Genomic DNA, 19,916 nt, shown 5'->3' on the forward strand with positions numbered 1-19,916 from the left:
GTTCCTGGACCGAGGCGGCCGCTTTGTTCCCGTCTGATCAGGTTGTTGACATTGACTGATTGACTGACAAGTGAATGAGAGTGATATTGACACCAGATCATACAGTCCAAAACAGGGAAGAAGGCTGCCAGAAAAGCAAATCATCTGAGCAAGCACCGCCGCGAGCCTATGACGCCAAGTGAGACACTCGCTGTATGCACAGTGGAGCACCACCTAACACCACCACCTCCAACAGGGACTCGATAAACTGGGGGCTTAGCCATCCATCCAACATCTGCTTCCCCCCAACCACCACCTACCTACCGAACTGACCAGAAATTCCCGGTGAACAAGGCCGCCCACATTGCGGCGGAGGTGCTTTTCTTTTTTTCTCCTTCCTCTCTTTTTGAAGAAAATGTGTTGGATAGGATAGTTGCTTGTGTTTCCTGCTCCTTCTTTTCTCCGGCTTTTTCCTTCCCTCATGCGATATACTGCCGTATCACAACACCCGTCGGAAACCCGCATCCTGCACCTACCCGTCCAGGTCTCATGGCCCTCCAACTCGGAAACTAATACCGACGCAATCTCGAATCTCGATTTCCTGATTTAACCTACCCTCTTCAAACCGGGCAAGCAAGCAGCGACCTGAACAAGTCCTGCGCCTGCCGCCGCCGCCGATCGTCTTATCAACAACACCACCTGACACCTCATCATCTCCACTGTCATCATGACAGGAAGGAGACACACCCCGCGCCTGCGGGACGTCTTCCGAGATGCCTCCGGAGGGACCGATACAGACAGCAACAACAACAACAACAACAACAACAACAACAGCAACAGCAACAGCAACAACAGCAACAACAGCAACAACAACAGCAACAACAACAGCAACAACAACAACGAAGAATCAAATCAACCCTCCCAATCATCCCAATACCTCTCCCTCCCCAGCTCCCCAACCTCCTTCCGCCGGCCCCGCATCATGTCCCGTCGACCGTCCAACTCGGAGGGTGTCCCGGACGAGCGCACCTCCCTGCTCGGCGCGAACCGGACGTCGCGGATAAGGATCGCGAGTGCGCATGGGTCACCTAGGGTGCCGCATCTGTCTAGGAACCAGAGCTACGCCGGTGTGTCCCCCTCCTTACGTTGCCCTTTGGCAGTCATCACTGACGGTGCTATCTACAGACAGTGTCAAATCCCACCGCCACCACTCCCGCGCCAACTCGTGGGGCTCCCGCCTCATCCAAGCCCTAGGCGACAGGCAAGAATCCTACGGCGGCATCGCCGACTCCAAATCCTCCCTCTATCCCGACGACCGCGTCTGGTACGATCAATTCACCTCGACCGACTGGGTCCACGACTCCATCGCCGACGCCTACCGCGTCAAGGCCCTCAGGCAGAGAAAAGATTTCTGGGGGAGGGTCTATGTTCTTTTTGACGGGGCTCAAGGTTGGATCCTGAGCGCCTTGGTCGGGTTCATCGTTGCGGTGCTGGCTTACGCGGTGAATGTGAGCGAGGCGACGGTGTTTGACTTCAAGGATGGGTATTGCCAAAAAGGGTGGTTGATCAACGAAAAGAGGTGCTGCCCTCACGGGCCTTGCGTTGACTGGAGGGATTGGGGCGAGGTGTTGAATGGGTGGCCGTTTGGCAAGGATTGGACCGAGTGGTTTGTTTACATTGTCATGGTGATCGCTTTGGCGGTGGCGTCTTGTCTGATGACGCTAACGACCAAGACGGTCGTGCCTTCGGCGTATCGGCTCACGACGCTGGATGAGAACCTGGCGGCGGAGAATGCTGCGCACATGGGGGATCACGATAATGACGATGGTGCTAACATCAGCCCGCGCCACTCGTGTGTCGATGGGCAGGGGTCGTCGTCTGCGGAGAGCGCGCCCATGATTTACTACTCCGCCGCCGGGAGTGGTGTCGCCGAGGTGAGGGTCATCCTCAGCGGTTTTGTTCTTCACGGCTTCTTGGGTCTCAAGACGTTGCTGATCAAGAGCTTGGGGTTGATCCTCAGTGTGGCGTCTGGTTTGTCGCTTGGCAAGGAAGGGCCGTATGTGCATATCGCCACTTGTGTCGGGAATATCGCTTGCAGATTGTTTAGCAAGTATGACCGGAACGACGCCAAGAGGAGGGAGGTCCTCTCTGCTGCCGCGGCGGCCGGTGTGGCGGTCGCTTTTGGCGCGCCGCTGGGGGGGGTGCTGTTTGGGCTGGAGGAGGTTGCGTATTTCTTTCCCGCCAAGACGCTGTTTAGGACGTTTTTCTGCTGCATCACGGCGGCGTTGACGCTCAAGTTTCTGAACCCCTACGGCACGCACAAGATTGTCATGTTTCAGGTGAGGTATCTGGTGGATTGGGAGTATTTCGAGATTGGGAGCTTCATTCTGGTGGGGGTTTTGGGAGGAGCGGCGGGAGCGTTGTTCATCAAGGCTTCGAGGCGCTGGGCCAAGACGTTCAGGCGGATCCCCGTCATCAAGTCGTACCCGCTGCTGGAGGTGGTGCTGGTGGCTTTTGTGACGGGGTTGATTGGGTACTGGAACGTGTTTACAAAGTTGCCGGTGGCGAAGTTGCTGTACAACCTGGCGGCGCCGTGTGATGACCGGGATAACAACCTGGAGGATCTGGGGTTGTGTCCGGAGAGGGCGGAGGACATCCCGCCCGTGTTGAGGGATTTGCTGACGGCGTTTTTGATCAAGGGGTTCTTGACCATCATCACGTTTGGTATCAAGGTGCCGGCGGGGATTTATGTGCCGTCCATGGTGGTGGGGGGGTTGATGGGGAGGACGATTGGGCACGTGGTGCAGTGGTGGGTGATGGCGACGAGGGAGTGGCCGGTTTGGGGGACTTGTTCGGCGACGAGCGCGACGTGTATCCAGCCTGGGGTGTATGGGTTGATTGCGGCCGGGTCGACCATGTGTGGGGTGACGAGGCTGTCGGTCACGCTGGCGGTCATTCTCTTTGAGCTGACGGGGAGCTTGGACTATGTCTTGCCGTTTTCGCTGGCGATTCTGGTGGCCAAGTGGGTGGCTGACGCGATTGAGCCGCTGAGCATTTACGACTTGCTGACCGAGATGAACTCTTACCCCTTCCTCAACAACAAGCACAAGCCCGTCTTCACGTCGGAGCTGGCGGACATTGTGCCGAGGGTGAGGAAGGAGAGGATTATTGACATCAGCACCAGCCCTGTGGTGCCGGCGATGAGCCTGAGGACGAAGCTGGAGCTGCTGCACCGGGCGGGCGAGCTGGACGGGGGGTTGCCGATCGTCAGGCACGGCATCCTGGTGGGGTTGATTCCGGCGCCGGATTTGGAGTATGCGCTGGATAATCTGCAGGATGAGGGATCGAGCCTGTGTCTGATGGCGAGCGTGCCGACGATTGACGACTCGGATGATGGGATGCCAGATCCGACGGATTTCACGCCGTACATTGACCCTGCGCCGGTGGCGCTGGACATTAGGTCGCCGATGGACTTGGTGTATGAGTGTTTTGTCAAGTTGGGGTTGAGGTATATTTGCATACTGAGGGATGGGAAGTATGCGGGGATGGTAAGTTTTTTTTTTTTTGTTTTTTTTTTAATGTTTTTTTTATGTTTCTTTTTTTGTGGTGAAAAAATGATAAGAGGAAAGAAAAAAAGCTAACATGTGTGGGAAATCATAGACTCACAAGAAGACGTTTGTCAAGTACATGAGGGAGTTGGAGGAGAAGGAGGGACATATGTAATTTTTTTCCTTGAGGCCGATTACCTTGATAGTCTTGGTGAAAGTACCTGTTGTTACACTGGGGAAAGTGTGTACGATGGTGGTGGTCGGGTGCGTGTGCTACTGCATTTGAATTAAATATGGAGGGGTTAGCATGGCGTTGTTTTCTTTTTATGGGTTTTATTGTTTTTGTTTGTTGAGATTGTTGATGTAATTAGTTTGTGTGCTGTTGAGGTTGGTGTGTGAGGATGAGTTGCTGAGATTGAGACTGAGATGAGATGAGAGGATAGAATGAGAAATGAAGATGTGATTGATGTTTGAATGTGTCTTACTTGGATAGAGCATGGGGTTACGCACAGCTGGTAATGATGGTTTTCTGTAGCTAGCGGCTCTTTAAGGCTGATGATTGAGGTTTATGGCTTTCGAGTCTGGGAGTTTTGGTGTTTATTTCTTTAGCTTTTTGACACTTCGGCATTGACAGTCGTACAGCTATCGCTAATTCTGACCTAGATTGGATAGATTTCTTCGGCCCAAGGTTGTTAACTAGTAACAGCTGTCCATCGTCTTGACGGTGTAGTATTTCTCTCACGGCTTGTCTGCAGGGGTATCTAAACCGTCTTTGACACACTGTAGATTCTAACCAGGTCATCATCATCAGATAGTTTCTAACGTGTACAGTCTGGCATAACATAATCTTCCCTTTCCGTTGTGTCCTCTCGCCTGTCGGTCACGGAAACTTAACCACCATTGGGCCACCTGCGGAGATGACCGGGCCAGAGGACTTCGGGGCACGGTCGTCTCTTCGGAGTGTGATGCCATCTTGGATGAGCGAGTAGGCGCGGGTGATGCTGCTTGATATAGCGAGGCCACGCAAGACTGCCTACCCGAGGGCAACCCATCATCATGAGGGCTCGCTGACGGGATCCTATACCGTTGGGCAACCGTGCCGTCAGAGAGACGAGGTGTGGTGACCTTCGGGGTTGCCCAGGCGGCGTCATTGTGGACGAGAGAGGCGGGATCTTGCTGGTGGGAGAGCCGAGGCACAGGCCAAGCAGAGGTATCATGCGGGGCGTGGGCGAAAATCATCTTCGCTTCCATACGGACCGGGCCGGACCGGCCTGCGGGTGGTTGGTTGGCTGCTTGAGCGAGCGAGTGGGAGAGTCAGGTAAGCTGGGACGGACGGATCAGGGCGCGCGAGCGAGCGGGAGAGTACATATACTCCTTCCCATATCACATTTTTGGGACGGAAGGTTTTGGGAGAGGCAATTTGCGATTCTTGACAAGGGTTGTTATCATTGTTAAATATCCTGCTACTCAGGGGTAAACAGGAGAGACTTGACCGAGTTCTTTTTAAATTTTGAATTTTTTGGACGAACACAGCGGAGAAGTCGCGGTGGATTTGTCTTAAATAAAGCATGTACCATGAGCCTATGATTAGCAGCCCCAACCTCAGAGTCACATTCCTTCATTCATCTGTATCCTGTGCTTTAGCACAGTCAGCCTCCTCCGTCACGAGTCCTTTCCCGCCTGAAGGTCCTCTTCCTCCCGTAAACTAATCCCGAGAACTCTTCCTAATCTACTTTTCCCCCACGAACAGAGGCCAAGGTGGGTGGTGGTGTAGAATGGTACCAATGGGGAGGGGGAGAATCTGTAGGGGGAAGGCGGGTTTTAAAAAGGGGGTTGGTTGGTTGGTGGGGCAACGGATAGGGGGTTGGGGGGAAGTAAATAAGGGGTTTGCAACAGAGGTGAATATGATGTGATGACCCCATTACCACAAGCGGAAACCAAAATGAGATTGCAAAAGGGAGAGGCAACACACCCTACACCCTCAGCCCACCCAGCATGCAGTCCCGTCTGGTGGTGTGACGATAGGTACATACTGTCGATTTGCGACCTGGATGTCAGGCCGAGGGACTCGGAAAAGTAGGCGGCAAAGTTCCTGCGATTTGGGCAATCTCCCAGCTTGTGAGGACCCGTACTCGCCCGGCAGCGGTTTGGTAGTAGTACATTTCGGGCAGACGGGCGATACTGGTTGCTTGTGAATATTATCTTGGTCGTTTGTGAACGTCATTGTGGGCGGCGAGGCAAAAGAGTTTCAAGTTTATCGAGATACCTATATCAGTTTCTTCAAAACACTTCGGCAGCCCCAAAAAGCCATTTCGACTTTATTTACTCTACCGCGCCGCGTCACCAAGTGCCACGCCGCACATAATGAAGTGCCAACACCATCTCTAAGATTCACAACCCTCACGTCATCTTCACCAAACCATAACCAACACCAACGACGCAACAAAAGAATTTATCTGAAATGCATCATTTTTTGTCTCTCTGAAGACATAAGAAAATATGTATCTGCACAAGCTCTTGGGGAATTGTATAGGCAATCAATCAAAACCTCCACCCCTCCCATCCTCCATCCCCCCTTCTCTCCATTTCCTCCTCTATCTAAATAGTACACAACAGCCACACTGGCCTCTTGCAAGCCAGAACCTACTTCCGGCCCTTGAGCAGAGCCAAAAACCAATCGACCAGTGGCTTGCGCCCCGTCGTCGTCGTCGTCAGCGTCCGCAAAAAGTCGTTGCTGTCCTGACCAAGCTGGTTTTGGACATGGTTGATATAGAGATCCGCCGTCTTCATCCAGATGGCCTGCTGGATGCCGGCGATTTCGTTGAGGATCTGTCTAGATGTCGCGTCGCTGCTCGGTCGGAACCCTCCGTCCTGCAAAACGTCCCAGCACACGCCGTGGAACTGGGAGAGCATAAACTGCTCAAAGCCGGGGATGGTGGGAGAGGGAGGGCCGGTAGCGACTGGGTTCTCACCCGGGGTGATGATGTCGGGACCACCCCACTGCGTAATCATGCGGCTGAGAACGTTAAAGGCGATCCGGCTGGCCACAAGGTTCCCATGGTTGAGGTTCTTGGCGACGCTGAAGATGGACGACACAAGAGACTCAAAGTTACCCTGGTTGGCCGCAGACACCAAAACGCCTCCAAGATCATTCATGAAGATAACCTGAACAAAAGAAACGTATTCCCGCCTCAGCTCCTGAAGCTGAATTTCATCATCGGTGCCGTTGATCGGCTCAGAAAGGCCACCAAAGACCCGCTGAAGAAGTGGTGTAAGGAGAAGATCGAGAATGTTGGAAATCTCTCCCTTGAAGTTGTATACAATCTGCTCCAGCAGACGAAGGAACATAGCCATCTCGTCCTTGCTGGAGCTGCGAGAGAGCAGGCCTTCGATCCACTGTGGCAATTGTGGAAGAACGGCAGAGCCGAGGACGCCGAGCAGGCGGGAGAAGGCAGACCGGCAGGCCGCCCGGATCTCGTCACTCGAGTTGAGCTGGTTCAAAGCAATCAAAATCGCCTCGGAAGCTCTTGTAAACTCGGCCGAGATCTCCTGTGCTGGCTGAGCCCGCGCCTTGGTGTGGCCAAGGGGCGTGTCGGCAAAGCCATTGGCCAAAGTACCGAGGGCCATGATAATGTGGTGAATCTGGAGAATGGCTTGCGCATCCCCGGCCTTGGCTCTTTCGAGATGGACGCTCATATCTGAGAAAAGAGGCTCCATGACAGACCGAGCATACAAGGCCTGGTCGGCAACAGGGGTGGCAGATGTAGCAGACACGCAGCCAACAGCCTCAAACAAGTAGAGCTGGCCATTGAAGACGGCATCGGCAGAGTGATCAGACTCATCAGAGGACATGTCGTCGTCAGCGTCATTACTAGGGACCTCAGCCTTGATGGGCAGCAAGTCGCTGATGGACTCGATCACAGTCTTGGCGACATTGCCCACCTGCGCCCTCAAAGTCTTGACGAAGCGCAAGAACAGGTACCAAGAGCGTGTGCGCACCCTGACGTGCTCATGGTGCACCAGCCTTACGAAGTTCTCAAGGACCCGGGGGATGTAGTTTTGATGAGACTCAAAGAAGCTGTGATAGCGGACGCAAATCTCCATGTACTGGAGCAAGATAGCTGGGTGGGCGTAGTTGGCAATACCTTTGATGTGTCAGCATTGCTCGTATTCAAGACGGGAAGAAAACTTACCAGAATCAACCATCTTGCTCATCATGAGAGCCAGGCGCTCCGCGGCTACAGGGTTTGGCTGACTCTTGGCAGCCAGTCCCATGTTGGGCAGCGCAAGCTCTCCAAACAGGTACATTTCGTGAAGCGCCAGGTCCAGATCTCTCCAGTCCATCTGAGACCCTTGTTGCTGGAGGGTGGAAAACATGTTTCCGACTAGGTTGCTCATGAACTCAATGCAGAGGTTCTCATCAACGGCAGCAACGCTCTTTTGGAGAATTTGCAGCCTTTTACGCAGCTCCAGAAACTCTGCTTCGTCTGTTTGCTCGTCTTCGAGGCCCCAGTTGGACGTCTCGTCGTACCTCATCTTGAGAACTATGGCGTTCAGGATGGGAGGAAGCATTTCGGCATAGGTCGCTGGAAGAGTCCCGACTTTTCTAAGGAAAGTGAGGAGGTCGGTTAATGAGGGAATAACTGTCGAGCAGACCTCGTCGTACTCGTCCGAGAACAAGCGGAGCAGGGACGGCAGGAAGTATTGCAGAAGCTGCTCAGCCTTCGCCCTTGTATCGTTGTCAACCTTGCCGTCCTCAAGCACGCGAACAATATCTGACATGACGGCGTTGACAAGCTTGGCGACCACCTCGGCCAGATCCGTGTCGTACTGGGAGGTTCCCTTCCACTCATTGAGTGGAGGACTGGCCAGCAATTCTGTGATGATTTCGCGAAGCTGCAAGAAGTTGATCATCTCGATCTTGTCGCTCGCCTTCATTTTCTTGCTGACAATCTCGGTAAAGGTGTCAACAGCTATATCTCTGACCTTGTCCTCGCCACCTGAAGCATTTGACCTCCCGACCAAGGGCAGCAGAAGACCGAGCATTTGTTGGTTGATGACCAGCGAGATGTCGATCCAGCTCACCCATTTCCCAATGATTTTGAGCGTCATCTCAACGACTCCATCGTGCTGGTTGCTGTACCGAGACAGAATATCGGTCCATGACGTGGCAATTCTGGCCATATCTCGCTCACGAATAAGGTCCTTGAGATCACTGTTTCTCTTCGCCTCCTGCTCCTGCCGGCTGAGCATCAAGTCGGCAATCTCGTCGTGAATCGAGCTGAGAATGCGGAGGTATAATATGACGCCAGGGAGGTTGTCATTCTGGGCAATGGCATAAAAGTCCTGTACGAAGCTGCTCCAGTGTTCCCTGTACAAGAAGACAAAGAGGTATGTGAGGGTTTGCGTCAGCTTGTTTTGGAGATGTGCTGGGTCGACCTGACTTTGGGTGTTGCTCGTGTATGTCCGTCCGATATATTCGAGGAGAGACTGCTTCAGGTACACGAGACTGGCTGCATCCAGGGCTTCTGAATGAACGGCATTGTTTATGATTTCGAGCGAGACTAGTCGTACGACTTCGGACGCTGGGGGGGATCGGGTAAAGAGGCCGATGCAGACCTGCCAGGCCTGGGGGTCTACTCGCAGCTGGTTAAGGTACTCGAAAGCCTGGCCCTTGAGCTCCTGGCTGGAACTAGGGTTCCAGGCGACCTCGATCGCATTCTCGATCTATGAGGGCAGAGCATGTTAGCATGGTCATGCGACACGGCCCAGACAACGGCGACGGTTATCCCTCCTCTGGTGGTAGCGGGGTTGGGAGATTGGGCGCTTTTTGCGGGGAACTAGATCATGGGCTTACCTGGGCGTCCATTGCCGGACACAGTGGTTAATGTGGTGTGTGGTGAGGGATTCGGAGTCTTTATATTTCGGTGGGCTATTATTTTTGACGCGAGGCTGCTATAACTGTGGAAGCTGTGGTGGAAGAGCACTCGGCATTCTCAGATACGGCAGATGTGGCGCCGAAGATACATGAGTCGACCTTGCTTCAGTTGGCCTCCATGGTCTGCGGGGAATAAGCAAGGTAGGGCGGCGGTGAGGGATGGGGGGTTGTTCGGATGGAGACAGTGCACAGTTAAAGACACACTCTTGTTCAGTGTGTACAGCCGCGGCGTGAGTTGCTTGGAAGTTTGTTTCTATTTCGACTCGTTCTCAATCTGGGGAAACAAAGCGGTGGATGGAAATGGGATGCTGCAAAAGATGGTGGGGCAGAGGGAGTCAAAAAAGTCAACCTCTACAGTAAAAGGCCAGGCTTCCAGACTGCCACCTGAATTGGTGGGGCACGCGCACGTGCCACCATCTCTCTCTCCTCTCTAGAACACAAGACAATGAATGCCCATTGTGATACACTGCATACGGATATTCATAAATCCTTTGCCAAACCCCCAACGCCATAACCAGATACATTGGCTCCAAAACAGACCCCCTATTTTCCTTCCTCATAATTACCCCAATTCAAGACTGTCCCCCCGCTGACTCAACCAGTCTTCTTCTTCTTCTTTGGCCGCTCTTCCTCCTCCTCTTCAGCATCTTCCATCTCCTCGTCTTCGTCATCATCCACCTCATTATCAACATCACTCTCTCCGCTGCCTGAACCATCACTTTCGTGATTGCTGTCGTATTCCTCGGCGACGTCGCTGTCCGAGTCAGCCTGGAAGTCCTCATCCACGCTCTCCTCATCTTCGTCGGCTGAGCCGCGATCGGCCTTGTTCTGGACCACTTCCTCGTCTGAGCTGGCCATGTCCTCCGCTCTCATGGCCGCAGCAAGCATGTTGGCATCCTCATCGATTTCGTTCTTAACGCGAAGACCCTTGTACTGGAAGAAGTCCTCGAGTCCCTTAAGATCTTCACGGTTGATGTTGCTAAACTGCGAGTTGCCGCCGCCCTTCATGTGGACTGTTATATCAAACGTCGACAGGGCGGAGACAGCTCCCCCAACGCGAGAGAAGGTGATGGACTGCGTTTGATCGTATGCGATGTAGGTGGCTGGCTTGGGCACGAACATGAACGCCTTTTCCAGGCAGTACAAGAAGCCCTCGCTGGCCTTGATCGAACACTTGATGCCGGACTGGGCCCGGTGTGTCTGGAAGTTTTTGGCAGGTGAGAGAATCTTCTTGCCCGCGAGTCCTCTAAAAATCTGGGCCACCACGCTGTGCAGGGGCTGCTCGTAGTGAGACTCGAGCTTGCCCTTGTACTTCTCGTTGAGGTCTTCTTCAGGGAGGTTCAGATCCAGCGTCACTTCCTCGTCCGTCTTGAACTGCATCACAAGGAATGGATACCTGGTCTGACCCTGGCGCAAGGGTGGATCCAGCCCGATGCAGAGGAGATAGTGAACCTCGTCGGGCTTGGGAAGAACCATGAACTTCTTGATGGCTTCGTACTGGATCTTGTAGTCGTATGTCTTGCCGCGAAGACGAAAGGATGTATCGTACATATCGATATCGAAACGACCTCTTGGCGTGAGGTGCAAGACATCGAGGAAGGTGGCAATCGTGTCGCCGGCCGACTCGCCAATCTCGGCCTTCTCAATGAGGGTGTCGTAGAAGAGAGTGACGGCGTTCTTCTCTTCCTCGTCTGCATCGCTGCCAGCATCACCGCCCTCGGCCTCTTTCCGGGTGGTTGTTCCTGGAATGTAGAACCTCATCTCGACCATCTGGTCCTTTCCGGCGGACGCCTTCTTTCCCTTTCCAGGGGTGGCACCATTCTGACCGGGTTTCCCACCCTCGCCAACAGCAAACTCAACAGCGATTTCGTTTCTGCCGGCAAGGTTGGTGTTGGAGATTTCAGAGTAGGGGATTTCGAAGGCGGGACGGTTCTGGACGTTGAATGTGAGCTCCGCCTTTCCAAACTCGGCCTTGCCCCAGTTCCAGCCGCGCAGCGAATGCTCCTTGTTTTCTAGGTTCGTGCTATACCAGTTCTTGAAGATTTTGCTCAAGCGCTCGTAGTCCTGTTGGGGCGGGGGGCTGTCAGCAGCTGTCTCGGCTTGTGTCAATGTCGAAAATTAGGCACCCACCTCTTGCTGAAAACCGTCTAGTTGAATGATGCCCGAATTCCTCTGCAGAATCTTGATCTCGTAGCCCTTGGCGGCTCTGCTCCATTGCGCACCGCCAATGTTGCCCTGATCGAGTGTGAAGGTGTCGCCGCCGCCTACTGGCTTCCAGCCGAGACCGGTCTCCGCGAATCTGCACTTTCCGTGCTCCTTGGACAGGTCCAGGTAAATGTTGTCGAAACTCTCACTGCGCAGCGGTCAGTCTGGGAAGGTCAAGCGATCAGGCGCATGGAAATGGAGTTCAGAAGTAAACAACGTACATGGCGGCCATGGTGATGGTTTCCTATCCAAAGTCTCGGAGATGGTTTGGATGGCGTTGTGGGTGACTGGAGGTTGTCGGAGACAGAATTGAAGGCGGCGTCGAAAGAACTTCCACTCGGCGCGCCTCTGAAAGGGAATCGGCGCCGTGACGCGACAAGCTAAATTGGTGGTCCGTGTCCCTTTCTTGGCGGCTCTGGGGCAGTAGCTGAACTGCCGGGCGGTGTGGCTTCCAGGACAGCAGGTGGCTTTTGGCTTGCAGGGAAAAGCTTGGGCCAGGAGAGCCCCTAGAAAGGTGGGGGGTGTATCGAGGGGTCGACTCTTTTGTTCACTTTTATCTCGGAGCACCACCTACAACGCTCCCGAGTGTGCTGCTGGACGGCACGTATAAAGAAACATACGTTTGGCTGTCTTATTCTTATGCTCCCCAAATTAGGCCTAGTGAACAAGTGGCTAACAGGGAAACCGCAAAACCGTGAAATATTATCGAGTGTTGACTTAGTTTGCAGCCCCAATTTCCCCTACCTTGAGTATGCCGTCCATGTAAGTACGTATGTATGCCGTCCATGTTGGGAAACTTTCGCGCCTCAGTGGAAACAACTAATATAGTTTGGGGCAGAATGTCACGCTCTTGTCCAAAGTTCTCTTTAATCCTGCCTAAGTTTAAGCCCTCTTGCCTCTCTTGCTCGAAAGTCGAGCCCACTTGCTCGAAAGTTAAGCCTACTTGCTTAGAAATCGACACCTATCACAAAGTTTAAATACCTGCCACCACCTGTCTCTCCCAATTGCATCCCAAAATCTACTCTCTGGTTCAGAACAGGCTACACCTCATCACCTTCACTGGTTCAGAACAGTTTGCAACGCACCATCTTATCTTTGGTTCAGCTATCCAAGCATCACCGTCAAACCACACCACACACCATCTCTCAAGATACACGGACCAATCCCAAAATGGACGGTTTCAATTTGTCCTAGTTTACCCAGGAAATAAAGGCCTACATGGATCTGCGCTCCACCAACCTGGATACGCGCCTCACCAACATGGAGGAGCGCCTCACCCACATGGAGCAGAGTCTCTCCCACATGGAGCAGTTCTTCACCAACATGGATCAGCGCATTAACCAACTCAAGACCTATCGAGACGGGCTTCGCCAACATCAATAGCCGAATGGACAACCTCGATGACCCACGCAAAGTCTCAACAACCTCACACAATTTGACAGATAAAAAATCTCAGGCACACAATATTGGGCAACAACAACAGCAGTATCTCGACTATTAATACTGCAATCGGCAGAATTGAGGCTTGAATCGATGGTCTCGAGCAGCACATAGATGTCCTGTACAATCAACTTTCTCGGGAGATCACCAATGCCTCCAAAAATTTTGAGCGAGAAGCATGAAGCATTGCGGCAAGACGTGAACGCAAAGATGAACAAGTTTGAACTGAGAATCAATCGCAAGGTGGACGACCACATGCAGTTGCGGGATATGGTAAGCTTTCTTCACTTTACTTTACCCAGTATCAACATACAAGCACCCCTGCTTTCTTCATACATACGTGTACATAGATACTAACTGCTGTAGGTCATTTTATAGTTTATGATCGTCGTGAGGCTACTTCGTTTAGTTGAATAGCAAGGCTTTTCGAGCGCCATAGCGTAACGGGTTTGGTTTGGGTTGAAGGAAGGATCTGAGAGCTCAATACTATTGTGGATGATTGTGGGGCGGATGAGTGAGGTTGAAGTGATCAAGTCAAACCTTCGAGAAACTACCAGAACATAGAAAAATCAAGGCTCGTTCAAAGTCAGTGTTCAGGATCTGTGTTTTAGTTTTGTAGCTATATCAGCACCCTCCGCACACAACAATTGGCACAGCAAAAGTCAGTTAACCTATATCATATTGTGAGCCATGCCTCCAAGGAAAACCAATAGGCCTTTTAGCTATCTTTAAAGGCCTAATAATTATCCTTCAAGGTATAGTTTACACTATAATAGAGGTAACCTACTTACTTTGGTGCTAATTATTTTGCCCGTTTTGTGTCATCGCTCGTACCAAGTTACTTAAAGCGCTCCTTCCGTAGTTTCCAAGCATGTAATATTCCACGTAGCATTAATAAGCTGTTGGTTCTGGGGACTTCTTCTACTTTGTGCATAACAATCACTGCTGATGATGAAATAAAATGCATAACCTATAAACCGCCTTTGCTCGCTAATTATATAGTTCCCTGAATAAACCCCTTTACAAACACCACCCCCCTCACTCACTCAAAGTTCAACATCCCCGGGCGTCCCCTTCTTGGCCCAGTCCCGAAGGACGTTCTTCCTTATCTTCCCCGTGCTCGTCTTTGGCAACTCCCTCACCACCTCCACCTCCCTCGGCACCATGAATTTACTGATACTGCTCTGGTGTTTCGCCCAGTCGATAAACTCCTTTTCGTCAATCGTCTGTCCTTGCTTGACTGTGAGGTAAGCCTTTGGCCTCTCCCCCCAGTGAGAGTCTGGCACTGCGACGACGCCGGCTTCGAGGACGGAGGGGTGCTCGACTAGCATTGATTCAAGGGCGACAGAGGAGATGTTTTCACCACCTATATAAAACAAACAGAAATTGTCAGGTTTTTTTTTTTTTTTGGAAGGGGAACCAACCAGAGATAATGATATCCTTCTGCCTATCTTGAATCAAAATACTCCCATCCTCACACCAGACTGCCAGGTCCCCAGAGCGGAGAACACCCCCCTCAAAGAGCTTCCTCGTCGCCTCCGGGTCTTTGTAGTACCCCTTGCAGCAGATATTCCCCTCAAAAACAATCTCGCCTACTTCCTTTCCGTTCTTGGCAACGTCTACCGGCTCCCCGCCTAGGCTACTCCCATCCTCGGCCGTCTTGACGACACGCACACCAAGCGAGGTGAGAAATCCATGACCTTGCCTTGCCATTTTTGCAAACTTCTCGTGGGGGGGCAGGAGGTCCCATTCTGGTAGGAGGTAACCCCTGGTGATTGGACCGTATGTTTCGGTAAGACCATAGACGTGGACAGGGTAGAGGTTTAACGCGGTCATTTGCTCGAATAACCTCGCTGTTGGGGGGGACGCAGCAACAGTGACACGGACTGGGTTGGGGAGGACTTCGGCGTTGGGGTCGGCGCACAAAAGGGTGTTGACTGTTGGTGCTGCGTTGAAGTGGGTGACCCCCTCGTTTTTGAGAAGAGACCAGATAAGCGGGTAGTCTATCTTCCTCAGACAGACGTGGGTTCCCCTCACGGCGGTGATGGCCCAGGGAAAGGTCCAGCCTACGGCGTGGAACATGGGGAGGGTCCAGAGATACTTGCACCTACCGTCTGGGAGGTTGAGGCCCGACTCGACAATGTTGGCCATGGTTGCCAGGTAGGCCCCGCGGTGGGTGTAGATTACCCCCTTTGGGCGGGAGGTTGTGCCAGAGGTGAAAGGGAGGGCGATGGTGGAATCTTCGTCGGGGACGCGGGCTGAGATGAGGTTTGACCAGCCTTTTGAGCCGGTGGTGCGGTCGAGGATGAGGCCTTCAAGGACTGCTTCGTCAAAGGGGCCGGAGAGGACGCCTTCTGTTGCGTCGGTGTCCTGATAGTGTTAGTTATTAGCTTTTATGGGAGATGAGAGAGCGTGGGGGGCTTACAAGATCAACGATGATTTTGACATTGGGGTGAGATTCTGTAAAGGCCTTTAACAGATTCTCATACTCCTTGTCGACAATGATGCAGTCCACCTCGGCAAAGTCAAAGATGTAGGTGATATCATCTGGCTTCAGCCTGTAGTTTACTGGCACAATCACACCCCCACCAGCAACAATCCCAAAGATGCTCTCCAAAAACGCCGGCGTGTTGGGTGCTAGCAGACCAATGCGCTTGTAGCCATGCTTGCGGAAGTAGTACGCCAGCCCACGGGCACGGTCAGCGAGCTCCATGTAGGACCGCCGGAGGATCTTGTTGTTGGCTGTGACATGGTAGACGGCCTCGGCATCGGGCTCAATGGCAGCGGCGCGTTCGAGGAAGTAAGTTGGCGAGAGGTGGGAGAAGTGGTGGGGTGCTGATTCAGGGGTAGCCGAGTGGAAGATGTGGCCGAGGACGTTTCTGAGGCGGTTGGAGGGGCCTGACATTGTGAATGACGATGAGGGTTGACGGTGACGGCGGATGGGAACCAAGCAACGACAAACACCGGTGAACTAGTAGTAACCAAAGATGGGGAAAAAGCCGTTGGACCGAGAGACCAAAAAAACCAAACCAGTGAGAAAACAGACGATAGCAACACGCCAACGACCACGTCAACAGCGAGGGACAAGGAAAAAGGGGGAACAGGGAACCAGCGACGAGCGAGCGAACACCTAGTACCTAGTAGCAGCAACAGAAAAGAGAGGATGGGGAGAGGAGAGGAGAGGAGAGGAGAGGAGAGGAGAGGAGAGGAGAGGAGAGGTATAGTTACATATATATATATATATATGACTGTCAAAAACAGGTAAAACATCCAGCCGTCCGGGGCACCCCATACCTACATCACATCTCCAGCATAACCGTGTTCAAAGGGGGGGTTCCTTTCCTCGGCATCGAGAAGCCCACACAGAGTCCACAAAGCTTGAACAGCGCGGCCCCGGGACCACAGCGTGCCGCCGCCGTGTGCAAGCAACAGGATCGCCAAGCGGGCCAACTTCCCCGCATCCGCGCAATGCCCAGGGCTAGGCCGGATTGGGGTAATCCACTTGACCGACCGAGAGGGCGGAGGTGCCGGTGATTGCCGCTCCTCATTCTCACATGTTCAACTCTTTCTGTGTATCATCAAGTGTTGGTATTCCAAAGAGAGAGAGACAGCAAGAGATGAGATGGAAAAGATATCCAGAGAAGGCAAACTTGTCAGAGGAAAACAAGAGTTTCACCCCACGTTCCGGTCTAAGTCTAGTCCCTTCTCAGAAAACCGTACCTGGAATTACCCCACAGTTTCCCCAATCTTGGCCTCTACGGAGCAGCCCACGTTGTTTTTTCTCAGCAAGCTAACCTGGGCCAGCATCATCAACCAAAGCCTGGAAAGTGGCAACGACATCGAATCGCTCTTTCGGGGAGATGCTATTCGCGGCAGGGTCAGCCTCGCAACCACATCGGAATAACAAGCATTATGTCGTTTCATCTTCACATTCACATTCACACATCAAGGACCAGGTAATCAACTACCCATCAATCTTCATCTCATCATCCTCTTCCCTTTGGGGAGGACATTTCCATTCCATGTCATACATACATACAAAAAAAAGAAAGAAAAAAAAAAGGAAAAACTATCAATGCTCGCTATTCCACCCATCCATCCCATGTTCCACGAACCCCTTCTTACTCCTTCTTAATCAAGCTCTCAAACAGCGGCTTCATCGCCTTGGCGCTCTTCTTGGGGTATCTCTTCTGATCATTCTCATAGTCGACATACGTCACACCAAACCTCGTCTCGTACCCCTCAGCCCACTCAAAGTTGTCCATCAGCGACCAGGCCAGGTAACCCCGGACGTTGACGCCATCCTCGGAGAAGGCCTTGGCCATGGCGTGGACATAGTCGTCAAAGTACTTGACTCTAAAGTCGTCCTCGACAATCTGCTCCAGGCTCATGTCGTTCTCGCCCTTGAGCGAGGTGCCGTTCTCGGTGACGTAGATCTTGGGGTAGCCGTACCTCTTGCTCAGCCAGTTGAGCAAGTCCCGGAAACCCTGGGCGTGGGGGCGGAGCCAGAAGGACTGCGTCTCGGGACCGATGCACTCGCCGCTCTTGGAGTAGAAGAGCGTCTCGAGGTTGCCGAGGAAGTCGTCGTCGGGAGGAGTGCCGGTCTTGTGCTTGATGTAGTTGGCCGTGTAGTGGTTCATGCCATAAAAGTCGTTGGAGCCCTTGACGAGCGCAACCTCCTCAGGAGTGAAAGTGGGGAGGCGGTCGCCGAGCTGCTTGAGCATCGAGTCGGGGTACTTGCCAAAGTAGATGGGGTCGGCAAACCACGAGATGGCGAACTCGATCTTGCGGTCGCAGGCCTCGACGTCGGCGGGGTCCTCGGGGTCCCAGGGGAGGACGGCGTCGCCGTTCAGCGTGATGCCGATCTCGCCGCCGTTGACGGGCTTGAACTCCTCGCGGTAGACCTTGACGGCCTTGCCGTGGGCGATGAGGATGTTGTGGCCGACGATCCAGCACTCGCGGGCGCTGTCGCCGACGGCGGAGCGGGTGCGGTCAGAGGTGTGGCCGGGGGCGAAGTAGCCAGAGTTGTAGCCGAGGATGGAGGTGCACCAGGGCTCGTTGAAGGTGATCCAGTGCTTGCACTTGGGGATGGCCTTGAAGAGGACGCGGGCGTAGTTCTCAAAGTCGGCGGTGAACTCCTCCTTGTTGAGGAAGCCGCCGTAGCGCTTGTCGAGGGCGTCGGGGAGATCCCAGTGGAAGAGGGTGATGAATGGGGTGATGCCGGCCTCGAGGAGGTCGTCGACGAACTTGACGTAGTGGTCAAGACCCTTCTGGTTGACGGGGTCGTTGCGGCCACCGAGGGGGATGACGCGGGACCAGGAAATGGAGAAGCGGTAGGCCTTGGCGCCCAACGACTTCAGGAGGTCAATGTCCTCCTTGGTGCGCTTGTACGAGTCACAAGCGACGGCACCGGAGCTGCCATCAGCGATCTTGCCGGGGATGGCACAGAAGGTGTCCCAAATGGAGGGGCCACGGCCATCGACATCAGCGGAACCCTCGATCTGGTACCTGTGTGTGAGGGAGAACAACGTCAGCCATGCTGATGAGGTAGGTAAGGCAGATAAGAGGTGGATGAGGGACAAACTCACGCAGCGGTAGCGAAACCCCACAGGAAATCACTGGGAAGAGACATGATGGGCAGCTAACTCTTTTGTTTCTGGGGGAGGTGTAGGTTGAAGACAGAATCTCTCAAGCAGCCAACACAGATTTGGGGGGAGGACATGTGTTATATATACACAAACCTCTGATATGCTGCCATGGGTTTCATGGCCGTTACTCCTCCCATTGTCCCCCCCATTCTCCCGTGTTTCGGACCGTCGACACCGAGAAAAAGGCTAGGCATAGGCTGAGATGGGCGGGTTTGTACCTAGCCGCGTTGCGCACTTGCATCATGGCACGCATACCGCTGTAAGACCGGGTCAAGGACCCCAGTTTGTCTGCTTCTCCACCGCGGGGTAATATCAGTTTTCTTGCGTGTTAGCTCAAGCAACAACAAGATGGAGGAGATATGGGGCATGGGGGTAACATTGTGATTGTGTTTCCTCACAAAAGTGACCTGCAGATCCCGTGGAAGCGGAGAGGGAGGGGGACCCTTTCCCACGATCACACACATATCCGTGACCCAATCACAACCCCCCGCCCAGCCTCAAGCGTCGGAGGAAAGCAAAGAAAGATCCGGACTTTTGGCATTCGCCCAGTGATTCCAGAAAGACGGTCGAAACGGTCCTACCCCCGGCAGCAGCAGCAAACCCCAGTTTTTGTTTCCCGTACCTTACAGCAAGGCTTTCTCGTAGAGCCGCAAAAGACCCAGCACTGTTCTCTCTCATGAAAAAGACTGCCCCGTTCGAAACCCCTCTTCAACAACAACACATCTCATGTGAATCACAAAATGATATTATCCTTTAAACCCGCGCAAAACCCCACCAACACTTTTTCCCCCTCCACCAACTGATCAACTCTCTCCCAACCCACAGCCCGCTTTTCGGAATCCCGGGCCGCAAAGAATCAAGCGCGCCCTTCCGGCTGGGTAAACCTCGGGGAAACTCTTCAGGTTTATCGATCACGAGTCCCTCCCCCCTCTCAACAGGCAGGGGTGGCAATTCAATCAACGGCAGGACACCGCCCGCGCTGCCGAGATGAGCCTCTTCAACCTGCCGCCCGGAGTATCTACGCGAAAACAACCAAACTCCTAGATACAAAAGCGGTGTCGCGTAGGGCAAAATGCCGGCTGTGGCTAATCCTCGGCCGAACTGACGATTCACATCCCTCAGTGATCATCAACCCACCCGGAACAAGCTTCAACTTTG

At 53.3% G+C, this 19,916-nt stretch overlaps 5 protein-coding genes across 5 annotated transcripts; 1 reads left to right on the top strand and 4 right to left on the bottom strand.

Annotated features, from left to right (window-relative positions):
* The first annotated feature begins 114 nt into the window (after window positions 1–114).
* Window positions 115–3,715, top strand: QC762_710480 (uncharacterized protein). Its single transcript, XM_062893893.1, has 5 exons — window positions 115–178; window positions 236–834; window positions 868–1,106; window positions 1,165–3,527; window positions 3,640–3,715. The coding sequence occupies exons 2-5, from the start codon at window positions 707–709 to the stop codon at window positions 3,700–3,702; spliced, it is 2,793 nt and encodes a 930-aa protein (XP_062739744.1). The 5' UTR covers window positions 115–178; window positions 236–706; the 3' UTR covers window positions 3,703–3,715.
* A 2,048-nt stretch (window positions 3,716–5,763) lies between these two features.
* On the bottom strand, window positions 5,764–9,396 carry LOS1 (pre-tRNA nuclear export protein; the record flags this gene model as incomplete). The annotated part of the gene is made up of 3 exons (XM_062893894.1): window positions 5,764–7,672; window positions 7,721–9,254; window positions 9,385–9,396. The coding sequence occupies 3 exons, from the start codon at window positions 9,394–9,396 to the stop codon at window positions 6,171–6,173; spliced, it is 3,048 nt and encodes a 1,015-aa protein (XP_062739745.1). The 3' UTR covers window positions 5,764–6,170.
* A 663-nt stretch (window positions 9,397–10,059) lies between these two features.
* Window positions 10,060–12,269, bottom strand: POB3 (FACT complex subunit; the record flags this gene model as incomplete). Its single annotated transcript, XM_062893895.1, is given in 4 exon segments — window positions 10,060–11,529; window positions 11,596–11,818; window positions 11,892–12,191; window positions 12,204–12,269. The coding sequence occupies 3 exon segments, from the start codon at window positions 11,900–11,902 to the stop codon at window positions 10,060–10,062; spliced, it is 1,704 nt and encodes a 567-aa protein (XP_062739746.1). The 5' UTR covers window positions 11,903–12,191; window positions 12,204–12,269.
* A 1,714-nt stretch (window positions 12,270–13,983) lies between these two features.
* On the bottom strand, window positions 13,984–16,015 carry QC762_710510 (uncharacterized protein; the record flags this gene model as incomplete). Its single annotated transcript, XM_062893896.1, has 3 exons — window positions 13,984–14,476; window positions 14,535–15,480; window positions 15,536–16,015. The coding sequence occupies 3 exons, from the start codon at window positions 16,013–16,015 to the stop codon at window positions 14,157–14,159; spliced, it is 1,746 nt and encodes a 581-aa protein (XP_062739747.1). The 3' UTR covers window positions 13,984–14,156.
* A 1,216-nt stretch (window positions 16,016–17,231) lies between these two features.
* On the bottom strand, window positions 17,232–19,810 carry QC762_710520 (uncharacterized protein; the record flags this gene model as incomplete). The annotated part of the gene is made up of 2 exons (XM_062893897.1): window positions 18,699–19,810; window positions 17,232–18,618 (listed from the first exon to the last, which is right to left on the bottom strand). Exons 1-2 carry the CDS (start codon window positions 18,740–18,742, stop codon window positions 17,232–17,234), a joined length of 1,431 nt encoding a protein of 476 aa, XP_062739748.1. The 5' UTR covers window positions 18,743–19,810.
* Between the last annotated feature and the right edge of the window lie 106 nt (window positions 19,811–19,916).

Source organism: Podospora pseudocomata, chromosome 7 (assembly GCF_035222375.1).
Source record: "Podospora pseudocomata strain CBS 415.72m chromosome 7, whole genome shotgun sequence".
Classification (NCBI taxonomy): domain Eukaryota; kingdom Fungi; phylum Ascomycota; class Sordariomycetes; order Sordariales; family Podosporaceae; genus Podospora; species Podospora pseudocomata.

Bases quoted from the DNA above. Each gene is read 5' to 3' on its own strand.
- QC762_710480 (XM_062893893.1), top strand. From the start codon at position 707: ATGACAGGAAGGAGACACACCCCGCGCCTGCGGGACGTCTTCCGAGAT. The intron at 835-867 runs CAACAACAGCAA...CAACAACAACAG, and splicing joins AACAGCAACAGCAACAACAG to CAACAACAACAACGAAGAAT. The intron at 3,528-3,639 runs GTAAGTTTTTTT...GGGAAATCATAG, and splicing joins ATGGGAAGTATGCGGGGATG to ACTCACAAGAAGACGTTTGT.